At 39.9% G+C, this 26,097-nt stretch overlaps 2 protein-coding genes and 1 long non-coding RNA gene across 5 annotated transcripts; 2 read left to right on the top strand and 1 right to left on the bottom strand.

Annotated features, from left to right (window-relative positions):
- The first annotated feature begins 879 nt into the window (after positions 1-879).
- Positions 880-11,535, top strand: LOC137137177 (atrial natriuretic peptide receptor 1-like). The gene is made up of 23 exons (XM_067523112.1): positions 880-1,067; positions 1,769-1,880; positions 2,699-2,831; positions 2,958-3,090; positions 3,380-3,484; positions 3,804-3,906; positions 4,528-4,673; positions 4,783-4,855; positions 5,314-5,458; positions 5,607-5,693; positions 5,764-5,907; positions 5,994-6,115; positions 6,492-6,630; positions 6,909-6,957; positions 7,102-7,203; positions 7,598-7,717; positions 8,038-8,131; positions 8,584-8,671; positions 9,574-9,713; positions 9,937-10,089; positions 10,168-10,266; positions 10,585-10,676; positions 10,759-11,535. Exons 1-23 carry the CDS (start codon positions 882-884, stop codon positions 10,936-10,938), a joined length of 2,745 nt encoding a protein of 914 aa, XP_067379213.1. The 5' UTR covers positions 880-881; the 3' UTR covers positions 10,939-11,535.
- A 504-nt stretch (positions 11,536-12,039) lies between these two features.
- LOC137137214 (uncharacterized) lies at positions 12,040-16,737 on the bottom strand. Its single transcript, XR_010915687.1, has 4 exons — positions 16,446-16,737; positions 15,271-15,487; positions 12,268-14,813; positions 12,040-12,176 (listed from the first exon to the last, which is right to left on the bottom strand). It is a non-coding gene; the product is annotated as an uncharacterized lncRNA (long non-coding RNA).
- Positions 16,738-17,676: 939 nt separating this feature from the next.
- LOC137137173 (uncharacterized) lies at positions 17,677-25,821 on the top strand. 3 transcript variants are annotated; one of them, XM_067523105.1, is made up of 4 exons: positions 17,677-17,916; positions 18,673-21,251; positions 22,178-22,312; positions 22,750-25,821. In XM_067523105.1, the coding sequence occupies exons 1-4, from the start codon at positions 17,827-17,829 to the stop codon at positions 25,196-25,198; spliced, it is 5,253 nt and encodes a 1,750-aa protein (XP_067379206.1). In that variant the 5' UTR covers positions 17,677-17,826; the 3' UTR covers positions 25,199-25,821. The 3 variants fall into 3 exon arrangements, with proteins under 3 accessions (XP_067379206.1, XP_067379207.1, XP_067379208.1); XM_067523106.1 differs by having other exon boundaries at positions 22,181-22,312; XM_067523107.1 differs by having other exon boundaries at positions 17,689-17,926.
- The last annotated feature ends 276 nt before the right edge of the window (positions 25,822-26,097 follow it).

The raw sequence follows: 26,097 nt of genomic DNA on the forward strand, positions 1-26,097 counted from the left end.
AGCTAAATATACAAATACTTCATGTACTGTGCAGTTAACCTCTGCAGTACAGTGAGGTTGGGCCCCACCACAAGGACTGAGGGGTTGAGAAGTCTTTACTTAGAGAGGACAACAACGTTTTTATAGACAAATAGCTTCTGTGTGTCTAGATTATGAACATTTTTTTTTTTTTTGGTTCGTTTTTACTATGTCCAATATTAGATAAGTTGAACTGTTTGGGCCCTAAATTGGGTTTTAAAGGATTCTGAAGGATAATCTGCCTGCAATCATCTCACAAAGTCTAAATCCAACACTAAATCTACTCAACTCGTGTTTTGTTAGATTTAGACCTCTGTCGTTATCCAAAAGATATTAAAAACACCTCAGCCAGACAAACAGAACTGTGCATGTATGAGATTTAAGGTGGAATTAAGGAGACTATAGAGAGCGTGGACAAGTTTTACAAAGGTCTTGATTTTCAGGATTAGGAAAAGGTTTTCATGGATTCAGATGAGTGAATCCATGATACAGTGTGACTATTAACCAAAGTAAGTATTAAACAGATTCAGTGCTGGTTTCAAATTTCGTAAAATGATTGTAGAAATATGATTATTGACTGAGGTTGTGGTTTAAAACCAAACCCTTTTATGGGAAATGCTGCTTCGGCAGGATTGCTATTGGGAAATGATGAGACAAATTATTTATGAACAATGTGTTTTTTATTGTATGATGTTACTTGGCAAAGGAATCAACTCAGGTGTCAGAGGAATGTACTGCAGTACCAATAGTACAGATGTGCAATATCAGCTCTGACCACAGGAGGTCAGCAAATTAATATAAGTGTGTGTGTGTGTTTGTGTGTGTGTGTGTGTGTATATTCATGTTTCAACAGTAGAGTGGAAATGTCTAGATGCACCTCACTCCCTGGTCTCTCCTGCTCCTCCTTTACTCATCATTCAGTCTGGATTAAACAGGTCAGAAGCCGCAGATGTCCACAATTACCTGTGTTTTTACCTGTCTCTGTCTCAGCCTGTTTGTCCTTCACCCGCAACATGGAGAAATACTCTAAGTTTTGGATCCTGCTATGGGTAAGACCTCACATCCAGCAGCTTATCTTTTAACGACAAGTATGAATGAGGAAAGAAAATGTGTAATAATAGGATTTATTAGAAAGTTAAATATAAATAAAAAGTTTAATGTGAACACTTTCAGCCCCTGTTAGTTATGATTCAGGGTTAAATTCGAGGTAATTAAAGAAAACAATATCAACTAAATAGACTTAAGTTATTAATTATCCATTTAATGTTCTCAGAAAATGTAGCACTGTGTTTTTGGTGAAACATTTTTCTTCTTAATTTCTGGTGGTTTCTGTTTGATTTTTACTAAACACATTTTTTTTAAGCTCAAGATTGCAGAGAAAAAAAATCCTCACATTTAACAATGTATGAATTTCGAAGAATGTTTTCTACATAATGTTTGAGATAAAAACAACAGCTTTTCAAAAAGATTTACAGGTTTTGTTATAAAATCCAAATCTGTGAGACATTTTTCTTCATAAAATGATGAAATATTTTAAATCTGTGCAGCCAGATTAAAAGGTTTATGTTATGTCAACCAACATCTGTTTTTGCTTTTCATTAATTATTGCTGAACACTGCAGCCCAGATGTTACTGTGTGTGTGTGTGTGTGTGTGTCTGTGCGTGTGTGTGTGTGTGTGTGATGTTTACAGGATCATTAGTGTTCGCTAGACAGTGATCGCTAGTGCATGTTATGTTGTGTTGCCTTTAGGTGTCTCTTTGCCGTGTTGGTCCGACATGCTGTTGGCACGATTTGGATAACAGCGAGTACGACTGCTGGCCTTTGGACAGACCCAACGAGTACAACATGATTGATTGTGGAGGTGAGAAATCGACAATCTGATACAGTCACTGAACAAATTAACAGCCTAGATTTCTTAAGCACCATTTCCTCCTGTTTTTATTCGTTCAGGAAGACATTGACTGGGTGTAGTTTTTAATTAATATTAATAGATTTTTGGATACGTTTATGAACCAGTGGGTTTGGAGCTAAGAGTCTGTGAATTAGAAAGTATTAAAGGACGGCTTCACTGATTTTGAAATTGCTTCTCTTATGTATAATTTCAGTAGTACACATGAATACCATTAAAGTTCCCTCTGAATTGTCTACTTTAAATATCTCTACTTCTAGCTGAAACACGCCTCCAGATGACATCACTTGGAGGAACCTTCAGTTCCAATTATGTTATCTTGTTGCTCACACTATTGAGTTTGTAATCATAGTCACACAGCTTCTCCAGGGCTGCTCCCCCAGATATTTAAAACAGTCTAATTAATTGGCATTGAATAAAATAGGATTATTAAAGTTTACAAATTTAGAACAGGTATCTGGTCATTCAAGTAGAAGTAAACAGAAAAAGAATGTTGACTGAAAGTGTTTAATTATTCACTGACCAAAATAGTTATATTTTGTTTTAAATAATTCACTGCCTGAATTTCTTTTATGGTCATTTAATTTCTCTCGTAAAGTAGTTTCCTAAAAGTTAATTCTAATAAAAACTACAAAACCAAACTTTTCTCAGAATTAAATTTCAGAACATAAACACAGAGAAATTCACAGTTCTATAATAAAGAAAACACTCACAACTTTGTCTGTTGCCCAGTTCATTTCTCTGGTCTATAATCACTCCCTTGTTTCCAGGTCTGGAGATGGCCTGGGTGGACCGTCCTCCAGAGAGTGTGAAGAGCGGCGAGGTGTTCAGCGTCACATACTCAATAACAGCCCAGGACTCCTTTTACAAGTGGGCAATTGAAAACCACATCTTCACACACAGGTTAATACACCTCTTACTGGTTTACAATTAGTTACACAGTTGTTAAGAGGGTTTGAAGTATTAGCACGACATTTGACACTAGCTTTGGTTGAATTTAGACTGAGTATTGTGTTTATTTATGTTCAGTTCCATAGTCGACGCTGAAGCCGCTCGAAAGTTCTGCGAATATCATGACTGTCCAGCCAACTGGAAAGATGCTGATGGAGAAAACTGCTGCATTCATCACGCCAACATCCACTCCTGTCCAATGGGATACATGGTAGACGCTGTGTTGAATTTCTGAAACTTGTCTTTCTAAGCTCTTAGCTGTAGATGTGTCTAAAACATTGTTACAGTTTCTATCAAACCAATGTTTATCTCTGAATGCACAAAAATCCAATCCAAAATGTAGTGAAAGAAATATAGAAAGTATCTAAAAATGGAAATACTTGAGTACCAGAGAATCAAACCCATGATGTTCAGATATTTAGTTTTCACTCTCACATATTTATTTAAAAGTTTCACAATTTGACTACTTGGTACTAATCATTAAATAAACTAACTTGCAGATATCAGACAGCATCTGTGGTCCATGGATTCCAGATGATGGAAAAATCTTCACACACACCATCTCTACCTCCGGCAAGATGACCCAGACTAACTGGACTGCCAAGGTAACTTCTTCTTATCTATATAAATCAATATAAGTTACCAGTCACCTGTCAACTTAATTTTTAACACCTTTATAGTAAAAACAATCGTACTGTGTGGAGGATTGCAGATTGCAATGTTATTTATACAATATAATAACTATTTCTCAAATTCATGTAAAAACCTGAATTGGAAATCATTATATGCAAATGATACGCTTCTTTATATCAGTAATCTCTTCTGAGATGTTTTTTGCCAATACAGTAACAGACTAATCACCTCGTGACTTCTGTTACTTTAATGTTAAATGTTTTATTTCATGGCCTTTGTTTTGTCTTACAGGTGGTTCTGGTCCACCCTGGCTTAACCTCACTTATAGCCCACATACGAGTAGGTCGCATGCAGGTTGCACTGGAGGCCAAGAGCACTGTGCTGCCAGCTGTAGGTGAGTTGTGCTTGTGTATGTTCGCTCTCTACTCTCTAACAGGCCAATAGAATAGGAATGAATCATATGGAATGACATAGGTAGGTAAAAGCTACTGATATGTTGCACGACATGGGGATAAGGGTAGTTTAAGGCTGTGTTCAGATTATAACGAAATCACCTCTTTGTGTAACTGTCCAACATTTATCTGGGCTCATTTTTATTGGTGATTCTTACATTGTCCTGCATAACCATAACCAAATATCCCTGGCCAAATGTGAACAGGATTAATTACGGCATGAGTAGCTACTAAGTTGATCCCATGGACTCCACTTTGCCACCAACTGAGGCCATTTTTTTGTTGGTTTTTTGGGCTTTTTTTTTGTTTTGTTTTATACACCAACTACCGACTGTCATGTTATCTTATCATATTGTTCCAGTTGTATTTAAATTACAGTATAATCCATCCATCTTACATTTACATTTACGGGCAATTTAGGGTTAATAGTTAAGCTATCATCCATGTCTTTGGACAGTGGAAAAGGTTTGTTGGGTGGCACAGGTTGTCTGTATAATTTATTTCGGAAAATATTACCCTCATTTTTTGACCGACTACTTAATGTTTTTCCATCCCTCTCTAAGTTTGTGGTGATGGCATCTGTGAGGAGGCAGAACATTGTTCCATTTGTCCAGCTGACTGTGGTGAATGTCCCATGACCCCTGCCACCAAATTGGCCATTGGCCTACCACTCAGCCTGCTCTGCCTTTCCTTAATTATGACCGCTGTGGTGAGAACTTACACTACACACATACAATATGCTGAACTGAAACCCAATTCATTTTCCAAACATGAAATATACCCAAGTTAATTTCAGTCAATGAATCTGTCCCGAGTAGTGGCTGAGGTACCAGAAGCAGAAGCTCTTGTGGGACGAGAGCTGGGTCATTGACTTTTCTACAATAAAACAAGGTACTTTAACAATTTCAATCAGTTGAATTACCTTTAAACTAGTTTAGTCAGGTCCAGACAGCTCGAACACTAGTCGAAAATTCTGAGAGACTGAGGATTCAATCTGCAATCTGAGTTTTATAACATTGGACTGAATGTCAGTTGCTGTGGAAAGCATTCATATATGTTCAAAAACTGCAAACCCATGAAAAGTTAAAAAATATTTAATTTATAAAAATCTATCATTTAAAAAGGTTGGCTATGATCAGGTGCCTTTTGTTTGCTTTAATGTTTCTTTAAATGATTCTGGAGCATGATTGGAAGCCATAATTTTGTATAGTGTATAGTAAATATAACGTTTTACAACAAATTGTCCAAGGAACTCTCTGCAGACATACAAGAAAATTATGACAGAACAAGAAATCCAACTACTTTTTCCTTCTGACATGTTTCACCTTTTTTTTTTTTTTTTTGCTTAGATCAGGAAGCTCGTATGACCATGGGCAGTATAATGAGTGTGATGGTGGGAAACAGCGACAGTAATACCAGCTGTATAACTGCCCACAGCTCCTGTACAGGACAACAAGGGACCCGAAAAACACTGTTCACATACACTGGCATATAGTACAATACCCTTCAGACCATCTCTCTCTCTGTCTAATATTTAAACATCATATTTATGTTTTTCCAATGTTTCCAATGTTCGACTTTGTTGGAGAGAGCTGCTGGATTGTTAGAAAACATCCTGTATTAAAAATTATTTTGTCCTCAGTGACGGCAGAACGGTGGCCATCAAAAGGATTCAAACAAAGACTTTTTCTCTTTCCAAAACCATCCGACTGGAAGTCACACAAGTCAGGTAACAATCAAAAACACACTCATCACCTTATATGAAAAGCATGCTATTTCAAGTTCTCTTTGTCTCCCAGGGAGCTCGATCACCCCAACCTGTGTAAATTCATCGGTGGGTGCGTTGAGGTGCCAAATGTTGCCATAGTGACTGAGTACTGCCCAAAAGGAAGCCTTAACGATGTTCTACTTAACGAGGAGATTCCACTGAACTGGGGATTCAGGTAGACAATCGAACTTCTTGTTTTGTCACGGTAAAGAAGGTTTGAACTAATTATAAGGAATAAAACAATAATTCATTTTCTCCCAGGTTTTCCTTCGCTGCAGACATCGCCAGAGGGATGTCGTACCTTCACCAACACAGGATCTGTCATGGCCGCCTTAAGTCTCTAAACTGTGTCATAGATGATCGCTGGGTCTGCAAAATAACAGGTGAAAATCAAACCTGCTGTGTTGACCTTGACTGCTCGCTGATTATAAACCGTATCAAATGCTGAATGTAGGATCAGTTCCTTATTTCTACCTACAGCAGCTATAAATACACGATTGTTTATTTGAATAGGGGTTTCTGTTATTCTCTTGTTATGTTTTCTACCAACCCCTAAGGGAATTAACTCACTTTTTATCAACTAAATGCTCCAATATGTTTACTGGCTAAAATCTCTCAATTGACCTACATTAAAGCAGACGCTTTAAGCTACAGTAGAACTGCAGTCTGAGCATTGCAGCCCAGTGGTTGCTACTGAATAAAACAGCAAGAGAAAGCTGGCCCCTTTTGCTTAGTGACTGACTGGGTCTGTCCAATCAGATTATGGGCTAAGGACGTATCGCAGAGAGGATGTGGCAGAGCCTCTGTCCACCTATCAGCAGAGACTCTTGGAGGTATACATGCCGCCCGAGTTTCAAAACTCTGACATGGAGCCGACACTGGCCGGAGATGTGTTCAGGTAACACAAAACACTTTTGTGACTCAGGATATAGTAGAACTAGGATTGTGTGATGTATTTGTAAATTAAAAGTGTTTATAGTCGGAATAGGAAAACTTGATGAATGGTGTACGTAGTGTATCCTGGAAAACCAAGCCTCAATCTTTTTTTTGTCCCCAGATTTCAGACAATTCCCCCTACAGTGATTGTGTGTACACATGTATGTCCCCAACATGTGATTAAAACATTTTCCGACACACATACTGCACACGCTTATTAACTTCTGTATGTTTTTCCAGTTATTCCATCATTCTGCTGGAGATAGCCACTCGCAGCGACCCGGTCCCTGTAAGTCATAAAACTGACTGGTTTGCTTTACAGTCACTCTTAATACAGATTGTACAATACAATATTGTGACTTGTTCATTGTTTTAAAGCTTTTGTTGATGGTTTTAATGATTTATTACAAGTAAATATATGAAAACTTTGCAGGCAGAGGAGTCTAATCTGGAGTGCGCCTGTTGTCCTCCCCTACCTGAGCTGATCTCTAGTAAAGCCGACAGCACATGTCCCTGTCCTGCTGATTATGTAGAGGTCTGTATACACTGTTTAAATCTCCTTTACAAGTGTGTTTCATTATTGTAATGTATTGATGGTGTTTTCACTTTGATCATTCACATTTTCCCTCTGTATTGGTCTGCAGATGTGTGTACAGCATAATCAAATCAAAACAATGAGTTTTACTTAATAATGCATTGAACATCAGAAAATGCTGAGGCACTTTATTGTCTGTTCAAAACATTATGAATCACATCTTGAATTTGAGCATTTAACTGTCAGTTATAAAACAAGTGCCCTCATGAAAGATCTACTTTAAGTTTCTCCAAACCTGCAAATGTATCCACTATTCATTTTCCCCCAAAAAATGTATCTATATAAACAGATTTCTGTTTTACCTTTTGATCTTTTGTACTATGCGTTTCTGTAGTTAATTAGACGATGTCGCTCCCATAACCCTACCCACCGACCAACCTTTGAACAAATCAAAAAGTTTGTTCATCGAATCAACCCGATCAAAATCAGCCCAGTGGACATGATGATGAACCTGGTAATTACCTGCATCTGACACCATTTAATCATATTGCCAAATATTGTCATTACTGTACTGTAAATTTATTTACTTTACATTCAAATACTTTCTCTAGGAAGTAAAGGTGAGTAAAAGTGAGTTAAAGTAATTGAGTTGGGATTAAATGAAGGCAAGAATAACAAGTTTCCAGCTTCATGGTGAATAGGAATGGCTTGAAAATTTAAATTCTCCTAACAGAGCTGCAAAAGTGACTTCATGTAACTGATGAGACTGTGGTTGTTGTTGAATAAAACCAAGTTTTCATTCATTGTAACAAGGTTAAACACTTTCTGTTTCAGATGGAAAAGTACAGTAAACACCTGGAGGTGTTAGTGGCCGAGCGCACTCAGGATCTGACGCATGAGAAACAGAAAACCGACAGGCTTCTTTACAGTATGATATGCTTAAATATATTATTTATTGCTGACTGATGCAACACAAATGATGTTAATAATATAAAATCTCATGATGTGCTATTAATAAGATTGTTTTTATTATTCTGTTTTTAGAGTTGCAGGTAAAAATATTATCACAAGGTTTTGCCTTTATTTTTACAAACAATATTTGACAGAAAATTCTATACTGTGGCGCTCTGTTTAAATCAAACTATTATTTATTTTAAAACTGCGATTTATGATTAATATTCATCCAAAATGCACAAAAGTGTACCACTTTTAATGGAAATAGAAGATAAACTCTATTTACTTGCAAATTATTTTTATATACTATACTATGGTGAAATAGACTCTCAGCAGATTCCATGGTTAAATGAACATTTGATAAAATAAGAAATACAGTACTTGCATTTTTTATTTGGTTTTTTTGTTTTGTTTTGTTTTTTGCAGGTATGCTGCCTAAACAAGTAGCTGATGACTTACGACAGGGGAAACATTCACAGGCTCAGAGCTATGTCAGCGCCACTGTATTCTTCAGGTAGGAAACAAATGAACTGTCTGACTGTGTCTGGTGTTATTTTGTTGTGTTAGTCATGATTTCCCATTTTCAGCCACAACATTAACTTCACCTGGTGGTTTTAATATGAAATATATGTGTATGTGTGTGTGTGTGTGTTTTCATATAATATGAACTAATAAATGTTGATGTATAATTATGGATTAACAACCTGTGAGCACATACAGTAAAATATTGTTATTGACTGTACATGTTTTGCCATCATTTCCATAATCAGCATTGTTTAAAATGCATGAGTCATTTTATTGCATGCAGTGTATCACATTTCGTTGTGTATGGGGTTGTGTAGCTGCAGACTGCTCAGAGCGGCCATGCAGATCTTGGCCTCCATCACATTATTACGGCCACCAGTATTAATGTTCGGTCTATTTATTTTCTCAAGAATGTTTTCAAATGTAAATTTGAGGTTACTTTACGTGTGCTACCTTATACTTTACTGCAATATGGGGACATAATATTGTATTTTTCACTCACTACAACTAAGTGTCCCCATGTTTTAAATGTTTGAGAGTTTAGTGCTCCACCTAAAAAAATATATTTCTCTCTCTCACAAGGTTAGAAGAGTCATGTCAACTGGCCTGACATCACAATGTTTTATTTCTTTCCCTTTAACAACACACAATCCCTTAGACATTTCTTCATCCTTGAGGTCTTCTTCATCAGTATTAATAATGTTACAGTTACAGTTGCAAAACCTCTGGAAAGTACTTAATTCTTTATGTTAAAACACATAAATGTAGCTGATAATACTTCTGTACTTTTATGTATGTGGGCTGTTAAACACAGGACATTTACTTATAGTGCTTTTCACATTGTAATACTGGAATACTTATCGTATGTGTATACTCTGTGTGTGTGTGCAGTGATATCGTCGGCTTCACTCAGTTGTCCAGCAGCAGCACTCCTTACCAGGTCGTGGATTTCCTCAACAAACTCTACACAACGTTCGATGACATAATAGACAACTACGACGTCTACAAAGTGGAAACCATTGGAGATGCCTGTAAGTGAAAAACACCCATTTGTACTTCCGTCTCTTTGAGGACATTTATTATTCTGACCTGAACCCCAAACTATATTCTAAGTCTCTCAGTTAGATAAAAGTTTATATAAGAATATAAGAAACACATGCCAGTAGGACGCAACAGCAGCCCAAACTAAAGCTTCTTAAACAATGTCAACAAACCTCCATGAAAGCAGGAATTGGTGATGTTTATTTACTGTAGACATGGTGGTGTCCGGGGTTCCCCGGGAGAACGGGATCCTCCATGCCTCTGAAATCGCCAGCATGGCCCTGGACCTGGTGGGTGTCTGTCGCACCTTCAGGATCCCCCACAAACCCAACACACACCTGCAGATCCGAGCTGGGATACACTCTGGTATATACACACATGTACACACACAAGGTGCTGACGTTTTTCAGTAACTGTTCGTTAATGTAGTTTCTGTCTGTGCAGGTCCAGTTGTAGCAGGGGTTGTTGGGACAAAGATGCCTCGTTACTGCCTGTTTGGAGACACGGTCAACACAGCATCGCGGATGGAGTCCAACAGCCTTGGTAACACATAAACCTGTGTAGATGCTCCAAAATGTATTAAACTTTAGTCTTTAATCCCGACACTAATAAACTACAGTAGACGGGAACACAAGTATAGTCCTGCTCAAACCCAACTCATTTTATTACATTCTGTTTTTAAATGCTTAACATGTTTCCCTTTGTGAATCACTGTCGATTACGTCTGTTTGGAATGTGCTGTATAAATTGAACTGCCTCTACTTGTCTTAGTCATAAACTGATGTAAAATGAAAGTAATTACAATTACACAAATGATCTAATGGACAAAACTAAAAAAAACTTTGATAACCTGCTATGCAGCCCTGAAGATCCAGTGCAGCTCCAGTACGTTTTACCTCCTGGAGGAGATCGGCGGCTATGTGCTGGAGTGTAGAGGAACACTCCAGGTTAAGGTGAGCTACCGAAAACAGGTCAGACACTTTCAGACACTTGGAGCTAACTACTAATTGTCTGTCTTTGTCTGCTGTCTAACAGGGGAAAGGTGACATGGTGACTTACTGGTTGGAAGGAAAGAAGATGTCTCTGACTTCCAAGGATGTCAGCTCCGATGCCAAGACGTCCCAGCACATCCCCATGGAAAAGGAGAAGGAACAAGAGGCATATTCATCTGTGCCCGGTTTTGTGAATGAGGATCTGCTGCTGGATCCAGCCTGACCTAGAAACTGTCATTCAATGTTGTGCGTCTGATGTGTCATCAGTGTCGGTGCAGCCTGTAAAAAGTTTTGTTAGTTTGCAGAATGTGGCTCTGCTGCTTTAATTATGTGTGAATAAGATACAGGAAAACCTGTCCTCATAACAGGGTGTGTCTGGGGTTGAAGGTTTCCTGTCATTTAAAAATCTTTGTGATGTAAAAACAGTGTTTGATGTGATAAATAAGACACAGTAATGTAATCTAATTTGTGTTTCCATCTTCAATTAGGCAAAAAGCTGTTTTAAAAGGAAACAGACCACAAACCAAGTAGAAGATAAATAATGAAAATATTTTAAAAAATAAAATTTTATATTTTACTTTCATTTAAATGTTATAAACTTCTTACAAAACACAAATACTGTTTTACTGTGTACTGTATGTACTGTATGTGTGTATTTCCATTAGTAGGTGCTGTAGATGTGTACAGGAAAATATTTTACAAAACAGAGTTTTATGTTATTGTGGATAAAAAAAATATAAATAAATACATTTTAAAAAAGGTTGTTTTATTTTAACAAAAATCCTAAAAATAGTGGTATCATTTTATTCCTGAAATACTTTATTAATCATATTATGTCAGAACACAAACTAACATGGCATCTAGTTCAATTTTCATCCTGCACTGAAAAACCAAACTTAAGGCCACGTTATACAACTAAATCACCATTACAAACAAAAGCTTTCAACACTGAAATTGTACTTTTGGTTTTCTCATACATTTATGTAAAATCAGCATTTTGCTGCATAACTACTACATGACATTGTTAAAACAGATTCATTATTAATCTGCTAATTATTTCTTGATTAAACAATTCATTTGTAAAAAGTCTAAATAATTATTAAATAATTAGAAACTATTACAATGACAAGCAGCTTCACAGTGATGCTGGTACCATATAATAGTTTATGGTGCATTTTTGCATGAAAAATGAAAACACTACCACATTGTGGATGTTTTCACACAAATAATTTTTTTTACACACACAAATGTTGCTGTACCAAATATTACACAATAATTACATATTATAAAATGTGTTGCATTGAGACCATTAACAAATTAACACGTGAAAATTGTTAAATTCATTCATGACCTCAGTATTAATTAACAACAATAATGCACCAATTGTATTAAAATGTAACCACCTTCCTCTGGATTCTCCAGTTTGACCGTGCGCAGTTTCAAATGGGCTGTTTAGCATCTCTGTTGGCATGAATGTGTTTTATAAATATTCATGTGACATTATTTAGCAGATGGAAGACCTGAAGAGACAAGGATGAGGAGGTTTGTTTACCTGTTGGCAGCGAAGATGGCGATTGTGACAACAGATGGACAAAAGGAAGAAGAGGACGAGAAGAGGACCATGGAGAGAGGAGGAGACACAGGGTTTGTAGCAGGTCCAGGTTCTGCTTTATGAGAATAAATTTCCAATAAATCTCATCGGTACTTTTAACAATTAATGTTTTGTTGATTTAACTGAGACCTTTAAACAAAGCTTTAGCACCTACTTCATTATTATGTCACAGTGTTCGCTGGAGCCAATAAATCACACTAGGCTGCATCACTTACTGAAACAGTCGGGTACCAGATTGGTTCTTCTGACTTTCTGAGTCAGAAATCCCACCGGTGGGAGTTTGTTTTAGTCTGGGGGTTCAATACCTGTATCCTAAAATATGCACAATATAAAATTATTTAGAGTTCAGAACCCAGATTATAGTCGAAGGAAAAGAAACACTTGAACCTCCCTGTGCAATGGCTCATAATGACTACTGTGTATTTCTCAATAGGACATTAACCTCTAATCTACATGCTGCTGTGTTAGAACTGTTTGACCAAAAAGCAAAGGAATGGAGGGCAGCACCTGGTGCAGTGAGATGGTTTGGGATGAGTTGGTCTGCAGGGTAAAAGCAGCCAACAAGAACTCAGCATATGGTGCGATGCCGTTTTCAAAGCTGGCTGTTTTGAAGAATCTAAAACCTACGTTGTAAGTATCATACACCAGATAATAAAATCATTTACAGCTTGTTTTTCTAACCTCGAAATATATATTTAACTCTTTATTTCAACACGTGTGTGTTAAATAAGGGACAGAGAGCTGCAGCAGGAGGAGAGAGAGGAGTGTTTGTGTTACATGGGCTCATCTGCATGAGTGGTCTGAATACAAGGACAGCTGCAAAAGGCAGCTCAATTGTCTTTCCCATTAGACACACACACACACACACACACACACACACACACGGCTCAGGTGGATGTATAAATGTCTAATATGCTTGAATTAAAGCCAACCCAAGCTGGACTGTGCAGAAATATTTACCTTAAACAGGTACGATTTCAGTTTTACCATCTGTGCAACAGCGAGTTTTTAAAAACCTTTTCAGAATCTGAAAAGTTCAAGCACTTGCTTAAAAAGCACTACAAGAAGAAATTCCGCTTTTAATTCTTTGCTCGAGCGCTATAGTTCATCTTCTTCAACATACAATAATACTGCACTAAGAAAACGATTAATCTGACTGACGTACTGAAAAGAACTTGATGGCGTTGATTACATGTGAAACATAAAGAAGGTTTTTGCAGAAATCTAAGACGTTCAGGTCGCGTTAGATTTAAGAACTTTCTACATCACACTGGATTGTTCCTGTCTGCAAACCATGACATTGTTTTTAAAAAGGCCCCAGGTCCACAAACCCAGCAAGAGGAGAGACGAGCAGAGATGAAAACCTGTTTTTTAATTACAGATGAGAGTGGATGTGTCCATTTGAAGTGTTTTTGTCAACACAATGAGGACTCACCTCTCTCTCTCCTTTTCCATGACTATCTGATAAGCTCCCTCGCCCTTCTCTCTGAGTTACCCATTTGGTTAAGAGCATTTACATATCTGACAACACACACATCAAAGACAAGACTGGGGGGGGGGGGGGGTCAGAGCTCTTATTTACTGAATACATCAGAGGACACACAAACAAATGATCTGACACGTCTTTCTATTTAAATTGTGTTGGATAAGACTCGATCCTTCATGTTCGGTCTGTAAACTGTCGTCACTGCTGCTTAAAGTTTAGATTATTACAGAGACAGGAATGAGGATGTTTGAAACTGGTCACAACTGTTCAAAACAACCGTTTAATGTCAATAAATCTAGACATCGACATCAAAATAATTATACCACAGCCTAAATTAACATTGTTATCCTCATATTAAAGTAACTATATGAGATCAGTGTATGGAGTAAAAACTATCCTCACTGGTTAGAATCATTTTATCTTTGTAGTTTCTTTTTACAGAATGATGTTTGTGCTCATTACTACATAAAATCAGCACATTTTAACAAAATTTTTACTGTCACACAACAAATTACTTTATCTTGTTATGTCAGAAATGCTTACTATTAATGTGCTGAGTAAATCCATTTTAAGACTAAGTTCATAATGTAATAACTTCTGCAATATGTAGTTACCATCATACATCATCGGCAGATAATTACATTAGATGTTTCTACAAACATGACAGACTAAGATCTAAGATAATTTCTCAAGATTTACTTAGTTTTACTGCATGTGGAAAACTTTATCTTATATCTCATATTCAACAACAGTTCTCTACCTTCACTAGTGACGTCAAAGTGGGAGCTGGGAAAGAAAAACTCGTAACTTAACCACTTAATGTCTTCATGTTTTGACAACTTTGGTTTGAGCGGCGTTTCCATTGTTTACATTCAGACCTCGAGTCCACTTCTGAGAGGTCTTGTATATCAGTTCGTCTGCTCTCTATCAGTGTGTGAGGTCCAGTCCCACAGTCTGTAAGAGGATTGAACCCCACCCAGGTCCGAAAGGGTCCATGAGTCTGAGAGAAGAGCAGGAGAGAGAGAACAATTTCTAAATGCCCAAACCTAAAAATTACTTCAGTTGCTTCAGCATCAAAAATCTTGAGGATGAATTCGAAGTTAAAAAATGTACTGACTCAACAGGTTCAAATCTTTGAGTGTTTTCATAGTTTGAATGACAGTGATTTTAAGGAAAAATTATTTGGGCTTTACAATGTGAAGTAGTAAAAACTAGACATCACTTCTCCCTAAAGCCCAGATGGATTTATTCAAATTTCTCGATTTCTTTTTAGTTTTGATTTAGCTTAAAAAGAAATCAAGAAATTGGAATAAATCCATCTGGGCTTTAGGGAGAAGTGATGTCTAGTTTTTACTATTTTGCATTATAAATACGAAATAATTTGACCTTAAGATTAATCATTTATTCATAATAAAAATAATTATTAGTTGCAGTCATTATGGCAGCTATTTGAATACCGTGTTAAATGAATATGGACAAATCTGAAACCAACAGCCCCACACTTTGGAAAAACACAGTCCTGTTTGTGTAGATTGAACTGTATTGTACTGGTGGTCCAGTGTGCTGTCAGTCTTGCCGGAGGACACCGGTCCTCTTTTCTAGCAGCCACTGAGCTGCAATCCTGCTGGCGTAGATCACATAAGACCAGGACAAAACCACCACAGCCACCAAGACCTGAGAGACAGAGACAAAGTGACATTCCTATACACGGTCTACAGTTTGTGTCATGGAAAGATAAATTACTGTGTTTACTTCACAGATATATAGTTTATATATATATGTGTGTGTGTATATAGTTTAATATTGACTATTTGTATTATTTTTAATAGTTATGTTTTAACATGCATATTTACACATGTTTGTCTGTGTCAACTACTGATCTTGAATATTCTCATTTTGGGCATTTAGATCACCAGATGTGGCAATAACATTATAACATTTTATAAAAATTGTGACATTTCATAGGTTTTGTTGCAGGATATACAATTAAACAAATATGGTATTGTACATATTTAATAAAGATGCAGCAGGTCCAAACAAAAAGTAATGGTTTATGTCCAACACGTTTTTTCTTATAAATACTGTTGTTGTCGTTTTTTGGAGGGTTACATTGTATTTATGTGCTAAATAATACAACAGGAATTGCTTCTTTCTCAGGAACATAAAAATGTATATCAACTTTACTGTTGTCAGTTTATCCACAGACATTTTGAAAATGTGTATTTTCGTGGTTTGCAATTTTCCAATTTCATTTTACTTAGAGCTTTAAGGTGTTAACATTTGCGCACTTCATAAAAATTATTAACTTGGTGTTTTGAAACCACTCACAAATGGTCCAGATGCATCACTAAAATCTCCACTTTTTCTTCAAACCACGACACGTTTTTCAATTCAATTCAACTGAAACTATTTTATTTTAATTCGCTTTCGAAGTTTCAGCTGCGTTTCAAGCAAACGAACAGACTCCCACCTTGGGGGTGCAGTGGATGACGACGTGGGTCTACCGGGATACTGAAACCCCCCTCAGATGCTACGGGGATCGCTCACAAACATCCCAGACAGAAACCCACAGCTATTTCAGCTTTCTCCTTAAGACCCTAGTTTCAGTTTAAAACAAGTGTAACGACCCTACCGCGGAATAAATCCTGTCCTTCGCTCGTCTGCTGAATATCATCCTTTGTTGTGTTTACTTCTCGTCTTCCGTCGATCGGAGGCGGGGAGGGGGCAGCTTTTAGGGCCCGATACCGCCATCTTCTGCTTCGGAGTGTGGAACCCAGAATAAAATCCTGTATTTATATAACTACAATGAAGTCGTGCCGCCAAAATCTTTCCTTTTACTCATTGTCTTATTGGTTTTTGTGATACAATGAATCCAGACTCACTCGAACCGCACGAAGCCGAGGGACGTTTTCCACATTAACCGCTAGGAGGCAGCAGAGAGAAGCACGGTTGTCCACATGGCAACGCAAATATTCGGCAGAGTGAGGTGCAACTCAGCCTCGCTTTTTAGGAACCACAAACACATCGGGTAGTGGTCCTGATGGGCACGACACACATTATCCTTCAAACGTTTAATATGCATAAATACACTTTTACAGAACTATGGTACTTAAGTGAAGAGCCGGTTGCAGCAGCTGGCTTCTTATGGTAACGTTTGTTTTTTGTCTTTTTTTGAACTCTCCACAACTACATTATTTGTAATGGAAGTGACGCTTTAATCTCCAAATCACTACTTAACTTACTTATGTTAGTAACAAAGCCCTATTTTCCATAACATAATCATTAAAGTTAAATACAACTCTTGAGCATTTCGATTTTCTGATTTTCTTTTTGAATTTTTACGTTACAAGATGTTGTACTTCTTTTGCATTACATTAATTTTAAGGTCTATAGATATTAGGTATATGTCAGATTTACATTTAATGGTCGAGGCGTCAACACGAGCGCAACATAGCATTAAACAATTATAAAATGGATAAACACAACTAAAACACACACACAGAACACATAAAGAACGGACATTTTAATAAATGGAAAAACAATGCTGCCATTGGGTCCTAGGTTTATAAAACCCTTCAAGATTAAATGAGTGTTTTTTGTCTCAATTGTGACATGTTGCAGTTGTGTCTTCGTCACATATCCGATGTTTACGAGTTTTTAGCAGTTTCAACAAAGACTGGTGAACTCATCACACTAGTCACACGTTATATTGTGAGTACTCGTAGTTTCACAATTCACAGAAAGTACTTTTGTTCAAAATACGTCTGTAATTTTGCCGATGACGGATTATCAATGCGAGTTAGTCGTTTCTCTCACGATCTTTGGTTCAGGAAAAAAAAAATAAATAAACAATTTCCCATCATCCACCGCGGCATCGTTTTCATTCCAGCTGTGAGTAGTTTCGGGTTGGACAACAACACCCGTCCCAAATGTCTCTTCTTTTATCGCGAATTTTCGGTTTAAATCGATCAGAGCAGCGGAGACTGTCACACTGATACCTTAGCAGACGGTGGATGCCGCTCACGGTGCGGAGTTCTGCCCGGAGGAGGAGAATAAACACGGATGAGAACCCCCTTGAGCGACCCGGAGAGGCTTCGGCTCATGTACGGGAAGGTGGTGGTGTTGTTAGCATGCTAATAGTAACACTTCTGTATTTATTGCTTGTCTTCAGCTAAAAATATTGATCACGTTCCAATAATTATTTACTGTGATTTTCACTTATTGAACTTAATATGTTGAATATTTATAAATGAGCTTGAAGCGAGTAGTGGAGACCACATTTCAGAGTACCGGGGTTCGCTAAATGCTAGTGGACCTTTACTGGTAGCACGCTAGGCTCGTGACTGTCAGTGTTGCCTTTCTCTTCAGTCCGGTGTTTATCGGGACGAGCCGAAAATGAAAAAAAATTAAATGGAAAACATTAATCTGGAAGATTTAAAATACTGTAAACGTAGTTTAGCTTTTTTTTTTTTCTTTATCTTGGTTTAAAACATTAATGCTGGGAGCTTTACCATCGCTGTGGTTGACTAACCTGAGGCATGATTAGAGACGTAACATCTTTTTTTTTAATTCACACTAGGTATGGCCTTGATTAATACCTCTCATTTCTATATTTAACATTTGGAACCTTATATATGCTTCTAACACAAAAATACGTATTATTGCACTGGAATAATGTCACAAGAAATTCAGCAGCTTCTTTTCCCTGTGAACATTTTTGGTTTGTAGTATTTAGTAAGCAGTAACATAATCACATTTTGAAGGGAGGATTATTAGAAAGTTAGATGCTGTTGTATGTTGAGGTTTATAACAAATGAATGCTAAATGAACGATTTCACAGCATGGTCCTGTATGTTCAGGTGATGGCACCCACGCGGATGAAACTGCGTGTACGTCGTCGTGGTAATGCGGCTGGTGGTGAAGGAGAAGGTCAGCCAGAGGAAGGAGGGCAGGGGAGTCGAGAGAATGTTGGCCACAGCAGCAGGAGAAAAAACACCAGCAACACTTCAACAACAGCTGCTGCCACTTCCACCTCATCTCAACCTACCTCCTCTGTGTCTGCTTCAGCGCGGGCGGTGGTGGCAGCTGAGGAGGCCTCACCTGACTCCAAGTGCCCAATTTGCCTGGACCGTTTTAACAACCTAGCGTACCTGGACCGCTGCCTGCACCGCTTCTGCTTCCCCTGCATCCAAGAGTGGTCGCACAACAAGCCTGAATGTCCACTCTGCAAGCAGCCCTTCACCTCCATCCTGCACTCAGTGCGAGCTGAGGATGACTTCAAGGAGTACACACTCCGACCGCAGCCCGCCAACAACAGTGTTGCTGCCACTGTGGCATTGGTGGCCGCAATGGCATCGGCTGCAAGGAGTGACCCCCAGATGAGGTTGACGTTACGGAGGCACAGAGGTGAAGATGGCAGAGAGACAAGTACGAGGAGGCGCAGGAGGGAGAGGGGAGGAAGAGATTGGGAGAGCAGGAGGGCCAGGGAGGGGACAGGGGTGTTGGAGTGGTATCTTGATTCTCATCCTTCTCACCCTCCCCCAGTCTCCCCTGTCGGCACAGAGGAGAGTGACGAGGGAGAACACCTGTCACAGCTGAGTCTGAGGGGGGGACCATATCTGGGAGAACGTGGGGTCATATTTGAGGGACTGACTGGACTTGGCGGGGCGGTGGCACCTGTAGCCCCCAACGACCGGGCCTCACGCCGGCTGATGAGCCGTCTGGCAGCAAGGCAGCGGTTGCAGCGAAAAGGTGGAAGTGTGCGGCGGCTGAGGGAGAGAGAGATGGTGGCCTTCCGCCGTGCCCTCTATCGCTGTGGCATACAGGTTCGTGGTGTTGCTGGTGTCAACGGTAACCAGAGGCAGCAGCAGCGTGACATCACAGCAGAGAGCTTCCGTGAAAACCCCACACACCTAAACAGACTCCGTCCCTGGCTGCAGCGGGAGCTGACGGTGCTGTACGGCGCACATGGCGTGCTAGTCCACATCGTCCAGCGAATCATCATGGCACGGCTTGCCGACCATGGTCTGGAGGACACACCCACTATAGAAGAAGAGCTGCGGCCATTCCTATTAGCACGCACCGAGCACTTCCTTCATGAGTTGGTGAGCTTTGCACGCTCACCCCTCAGCCTGGACAACTACGACCTGCAGGCGGTGTATGAACCTCCAGCTGCCGCCCTGGACTTGGACAGGGTAAACAGCTCCTCTGACAGCAGTTCTGTCATTGCCATTTCAGAGGGCGAGGAAGACGAGAGGCGAACAGAAGAAAGGTCAGAGGACAGGCTGCAGGAGAGGATTGGGGGTAGCCATGATGATATTATCCAATCAGGAAGCTGCCTCAGCCTGTCAGCCTGGGATGACGAGACACCGGGACCTTCCTACTCCACTGCCGAGCCGTCGTGTTCATTAGCCTCGTTGTCATTTAGTCCCGCTCCACATGAGGCTGCCTGCGAGGGGGGAAGAGAGAAGCGGGATGAGGGGGATGTGGAGGAAGAGTGTTTGATTGTTGGATACAAAAAGCCAATAGCAGAGCGGACACCTGAGTTGGTGCAACTCTCATCTGACACTGAGGAGGATGAGGAAGAGAAGAAAAAAGAGGAGGGTAAGGTGGAGGAGACGCTTCCTTCCCTCCCCAACCCAACACCTCCCCTTTCTTACCTCCCCACAGTCCCTCCCTCTACTTCAGGTGCCTACAGAGATGAGCAGGACGACAAGCTTAAGGAGAAAGATTGCGAGGCAGTCGACCATGGCTCGTGTGCACGTTCGTGGTCGGGTAGCTCAGGAAAAAGCCATGAGTCTGTGTTAATGCTCAGTCCGTGTGCAGAGCAGCGAGAGAGCTTAAGAGACAGGAAGCAGTTGGTCAGTGGGGCGGCAAGGGAGAAGAGAAAGAAAAAGAAGAGGAGGAAAGGGCGGGAGAGAAGCACCAACTGGCTAAAGAAAAGCGGCACATTGTACAACCCAAACCGCTCCATATATCCTGCCATGATGTGCCGCCGTTCCCAAACTCCCTCACCGTTTCACTCCAGTGGCGAGTCTGGTTCACCGCTGCCGCCTAGCCCTCCCGACTCCAGCTGGGAGTACAATTGCTCCCCTCTCACCTCCTCTGTCTCCTCACCCTCTCGTACCTCCTCCATCTCCTCACCTTTCTCCTCTTCGCCACAACCATCGCCACCACCACGGACCCCACCAACACCCTCACATTCCCCCAGCCATCCTCACCACGGAGAAAAGCCTGGAGGAAAGAGGAAATACAAGAGCCGCCATCTGGACAGCAATGATAAGGACCCCAACTGGAGGCCGAGCAGCAGCCACTGCAAGGCGAAAAGGGGGAAAAGGGGGGAGAAGGAAATGAAGAAGAAGAACGGGAGAGATGGAGGGAGGAGAAAAAGACACAGAAGGGATGAAAACAGGGAGAGCAGTGATTACGGCGGAGAGAGGTGAGAACGTCTGCTTTCTGTTTTAATTGCCCTGAAATTCCCCAACTTTAGTGACTAACGTTTAAAGTAAATAGATTTAACAGACGAAGTTACTCAGATCAATGTGGAATTCACACCTACACTATATTGACAAAAGTATTCGCTCAACTGCCTTTAGACCCATGAACTTTAGTGACATCCCATTCTTAATCCATAGGGTTTAATATGACGTCGGCCCACCCTTTGCAGCTATAACAGCTTCAACTCCTCTGGGAAGGCTTTGCACGAGGTTTAGGAGTGTGTTTATGAAATACATAATACACAGTGCTCGCAGACTTCGCTCTAATTCATCCCAAAGGTTTTCTATCGGGTTGAGGTCAGGACTCTGTGCAGGCGAGTCAAGTTCTTCTACACCAAACTCACTCATCCATGTCTTTATGGACCCTGCTTTGGGCACCTGAATTCATTTATTTGGATGAGTGAACGAATACTTTTGGCGATATAGTGTATGTGGAGAAGGTTTATCCCGTGAGTTCAGGGTCGCCACAGCGGGTCATTGACCGCATGTTGATTTGGCAGTTTTTTACACCGGATTCCCTTCCTGACGCAACCCTCCTCAATTTCTACCGGGCTTGGACCAGCACTGCACAGATGGTTTAATAATGGATAATATAACAATATTATGTCATATTGCAAATGGTCCCTTAGTCAGCTTTCAGTTTAAAAATGATTTTTAAACAACAATGTTTATAATGGCTAAATTATGCAAAATGTTAAAATGAATGTTTTATTACATTTGCACCTTATCAGTTGACCATAACCAAGATAAACAAGCAATTTATAGCAAGTTCTTCCAGCTGAGAAAGTTGGTAACCAGTGATATGAAAATGTGGCTAATTTGTCTGTGTGGAAGAAACTAAGTTGTTTCCTGTCACTTTGTTGTCCAGCAGCAGCAAAAGATGCAGAGAAGACCGGAGTCCCAGCGTCGAGATCATCTACGAGGGCACCATCAGCTCTGACCCAACGCAACCTACTGGCTGCAAACGCCGCAGGAAACGCCACCGCACGACACAGCACAGCAGGTACAGCAGCAAACAGCCTTGTGGCCTAAAATAATTAATGTTTTGTTTTTTGTTTTTTAAATAGGTTTTTATTGTCAAGAGGTTGAACCCTCTGTAATTGTAAAAACAGACAGCAGGTGGCAATATTCTTTCATCAACAGGGAAGAAGTGTTTAGGATTCAGGGGAATTGGTTACTTCTGATGTTCTGTTGAGATGTGTATTTTTCCTTATGTTTGGCATTTTATTAACTGTTCTTATGGCTAATATGCATGAAGTCCCTCATCTATACGTTTTTATTGTATTTTACACCCTATATACTATATTTGATATATGTAATAATATCTTTATCTTATTCAAGTTAACACTTAAGGTCGTGAATATTCATCAACCACTTCTTTTAAGGGCATAATTTTGCTTTCCTCTTGACATAAACTTTACCACACTCTGTCTCACTCAGTTCCCCAGTTATCATCACCCTTGACAGCGACAGCAGCCATGATGACATCAATACCAAACACATGATCAGCAGCAGCAGCAGCAGTCCCCTCAGCAGCCAGCAGACCGTTGATTTCTCAGATCTTCCTTCTCTGCCTTTGGCTCATTCTGCCGCTGTTGGCAGGGCCTTGGATTCTGAAATTGGTGAACTTCCAGTTGACATCCTGGACCGAGGATCTGATGGCTCAGAGACCGAGCCGGCGGGACAGTCCGAGGCTGCAGGTCCCATTGCCATTGACAACAGTGACATCAGTGATCGAGAAGTGGATGTGGAAAATGTTGAAGAGAGCAATTCATTGCAGGGATGTAGTGATGCTGACAAAAGACTGTCTTCTAACATACATGCAACAGTCAGAAAGCCTGATAATAAAGCAGCTACTTGTGATATCCAGGGAGAAGCAGCGACTTTAGATGCTTCTGTTCCAACAGGAGAAAACGTTGCTGACCTTGTAACAATGGACGTCCATAAAAGAGAGTCTGAGGTCTTGACTTCTGACAGTTGCCTGCTAGCAACAATCCTCAATGACCTGGAGGTAATAACTGCACCAAAATGTGACAATTCTTTGAACTTTGAGGCCAGTTCACCTGAAACCAGAAAAAAACATTTGAATAATCTATGTGATAAACAGGCCAAGTCAAACCTGGACAGCTGGTTGGCTGAGACAAGTCATACCAGGACTTTGCCTGAGGAGCGACATTTTAATAACGTTGGAGACCAAAGTCAGGGCTTGGACTTGCCAACATGTCAAACCACCGTCGCCCTGCCACCTCCTCCTGAGCAGCTCAGGGAGCGTAGTGTAAAAGAAGAGGGCAGGGACCTCCTTCTGCCCCTGAAACAGGCCAGTCCTGTTCAATCGTACAAAAGAAACACACCGCCACCATTAAACTACAGAAATAATGGGTGTGCACACCTATCCCCCATCTCTCCTGTTGACCTCCACTCATCTCACACTTCTGACACTGACCCAGTTCGTGGAAATTCCCCTGTTGTTCTAAATTCAAATACCACTGACTCCCCTGTCGACTCAGACTTGGCTGCTGAACTTTCCAAAAATAACCAGGCTATACCTCCCATTCCAGCAATGAAGAAACATTTCACAAACACCCTGGCAATGATAAAAGAGCTGGCCTCTACTAGCAGTTACAGCACTTCAGGTACTGACATTCATTCCCCTTGTCAGTCAGCAACGATTGACTCCCATTCAGCTTCTCCTACTAAAGGCCACACAGTGACCACCAGTAGCGATTCCAGTCACATTCCTCCCATTCATTCTCATTCTTCTGAATATGAAAACAATCCCACAAATTTGGACATCAATTCTTCAAAGTTATCTTCCCCAGTCGATCGCTCAAACAAAATGGCTTCTATTTCAAAACTTTTACCCACTGACATGCATCCTGCAAATTCTTTATTCCCTGTTGATTTGTGCTCAGCTAAGGTTGGAGAGTCCACGGAGAAGCGGGCTCACATTGACTCTACCTCTGGAGGTTTCAGGAATAAGACTCTTGGCCAAAATACCTGTGGAGTAGTACCCATTGACCTCCACTGTTGCAGCAAAGTTTCTGCTGAAGCCACACTGACAGGTAATAGTGTTTTCTCAGGAGTCAAATCTAATGACACATTACCTGCTGTTTCTCTCTCTTCCATTGTTTTCAAGACTCAAAAACCCCACTCACCCATTGATTCCCACCTTTCCAATAAAAGTGAGAACTTTTCACTAAAATGTAGCGTTAGCTCACTGCCAACAACAACTTCTACCAGCAGTTTTTTACCAGTTGACTTACATCGTAGGAATCCTAAATTCCCTGTCGATCCCCACTCTTCAAGTGCCGTTTCAGAAGAGCTCACAAACAACAAGGTGTCATTAACAGTGAGTCATGAGAATAGATCATCTCATGGTCAGTCGACACCCGCTGACTTGCGTTGCACAAGTCCTGTGCTACCTGCTAACCCACGGTGTTCTAGCTTTATCAACACCACTGTTGGCGAACATTTCAACCATGCAGCTTCATCCCCCTCTCCCAGTGAACTCAACATTAACTTCCATACATTACATAGAAAGGGAACTTCTCAATCCACACCCACCACAAAATCCCCCTTTAAACATCTCCACCATGCTGACTCTGATCCAGGACCTGCCAATCACTTTGGTCCTAGGCCCATCCTCCAGTTACATAACGACACCTGCTCAAAACAAAATCTGCCCACTGACTTTAATCCAGAAAACTCTCTGAAAGACTTTCAGCTTCACACAAGCAATCATATCCCATCTTCTCCCCATTCTGTGGAAAAACAGTGGAATTCAAACGCCTGCACTGATGCCCATCCAGACTCTCAGTCGCACCTCGACGAACACTCAGCCAGTAGTATCTGGACCACAGACACTTTGCCACATAGGACAGGCAAATAAAAAAGAAATCTAAATGTTTGATAACATAACGGGGATCTTAAAAAGATTTTTTTTTTTAATATGTTACTATTTGTGTTTTAAATGTTTATAAGTTAATGTGATTAATTACAAATCCCATTCTCTTTTTGTCTATTTCATCCTGTGGCCAAGTCCATGATGCTTGTTTGATGCTGTGCTCTGTATGTAAGGAAAGTAGCAGATTTTGAATTTTCAAGTATAATTACTTATTTGTTTGTTTAGGGCCTGGGACAGTGAGAAATTTGGACAAATTGCTACACTGGTTTTTAAGTACCTACATATTCAGCTATTTATGTCAAATTATCACTGGCACACAATCAATCATATTTAGTTTTGATGAAGTCTCAAAACTTTCATTCTACATTAAGATTGTTACATTTCAGCTGCTAAATAATTATTTTTGTTAAGTTCCAAATGATGATTATTGATAAATTGATGAGTGGTCCCTATTCCACTTGATGAACAAGTCAACTACAAACAAGTATTTAAGACCACTTTTTTTTAGCAAGGGGACAAAATGCATATTAAAAGATGGCCAGAGTCATTTTGGTGCAAGTTTCTGCATTTGTAACATCTCTCCTGCCTAATAAAATTAGTGAAATCTGTTCTCTGAATTAAAATAGAAAAGACAACTTTGTGACTACACACCAAGAATATAAAGTGGACAGTGACAGAGAAGTTCAGGACATAAATATCACCATGGAAACATCCTTCACAAATAAAAGTCAGCTACACTCTCATTCCAGACACCTTAGTGTTTGACTGTGTTAGTGTTTATATGTTCTGTGGGAAAATATGAGGAAAAGATTTCTGAATAAAGGTTTGTTCAGAAAGGGTTTTGGAACCTTGAATCTCTAAAGAAACAGTACTGACTAAATGTT

This window comes from Channa argus, chromosome 12 (genome assembly GCF_033026475.1).
Source record: "Channa argus isolate prfri chromosome 12, Channa argus male v1.0, whole genome shotgun sequence".
Lineage (NCBI taxonomy): Eukaryota > Metazoa > Chordata > Actinopteri > Anabantiformes > Channidae > Channa > Channa argus.

Bases quoted from the DNA above. Each gene is read 5' to 3' on its own strand.
- LOC137137173 (XM_067523105.1), top strand. From the start codon at position 17,827: ATGCCGCTCACGGTGCGGAGTTCTGCCCGGAGGAGGAGAATAAACACG. The intron at 17,917-18,672 runs GTACGGGAAGGT...CTGTATGTTCAG, and splicing joins CCGGAGAGGCTTCGGCTCAT to GTGATGGCACCCACGCGGAT. The intron at 21,252-22,177 runs GTGAGAACGTCT...TTTGTTGTCCAG, and splicing joins AGTGATTACGGCGGAGAGAG to CAGCAGCAAAAGATGCAGAG.
- LOC137137177 (XM_067523112.1), top strand. From the start codon at position 882: ATGTCTAGATGCACCTCACTCCCTGGTCTCTCCTGCTCCTCCTTTACT. The intron at 1,881-2,698 runs GTGAGAAATCGA...CCTTGTTTCCAG, and splicing joins CAACATGATTGATTGTGGAG to GTCTGGAGATGGCCTGGGTG. The intron at 8,132-8,583 runs GTATGATATGCT...TGTTTTTTGCAG, and splicing joins AACCGACAGGCTTCTTTACA to GTATGCTGCCTAAACAAGTA.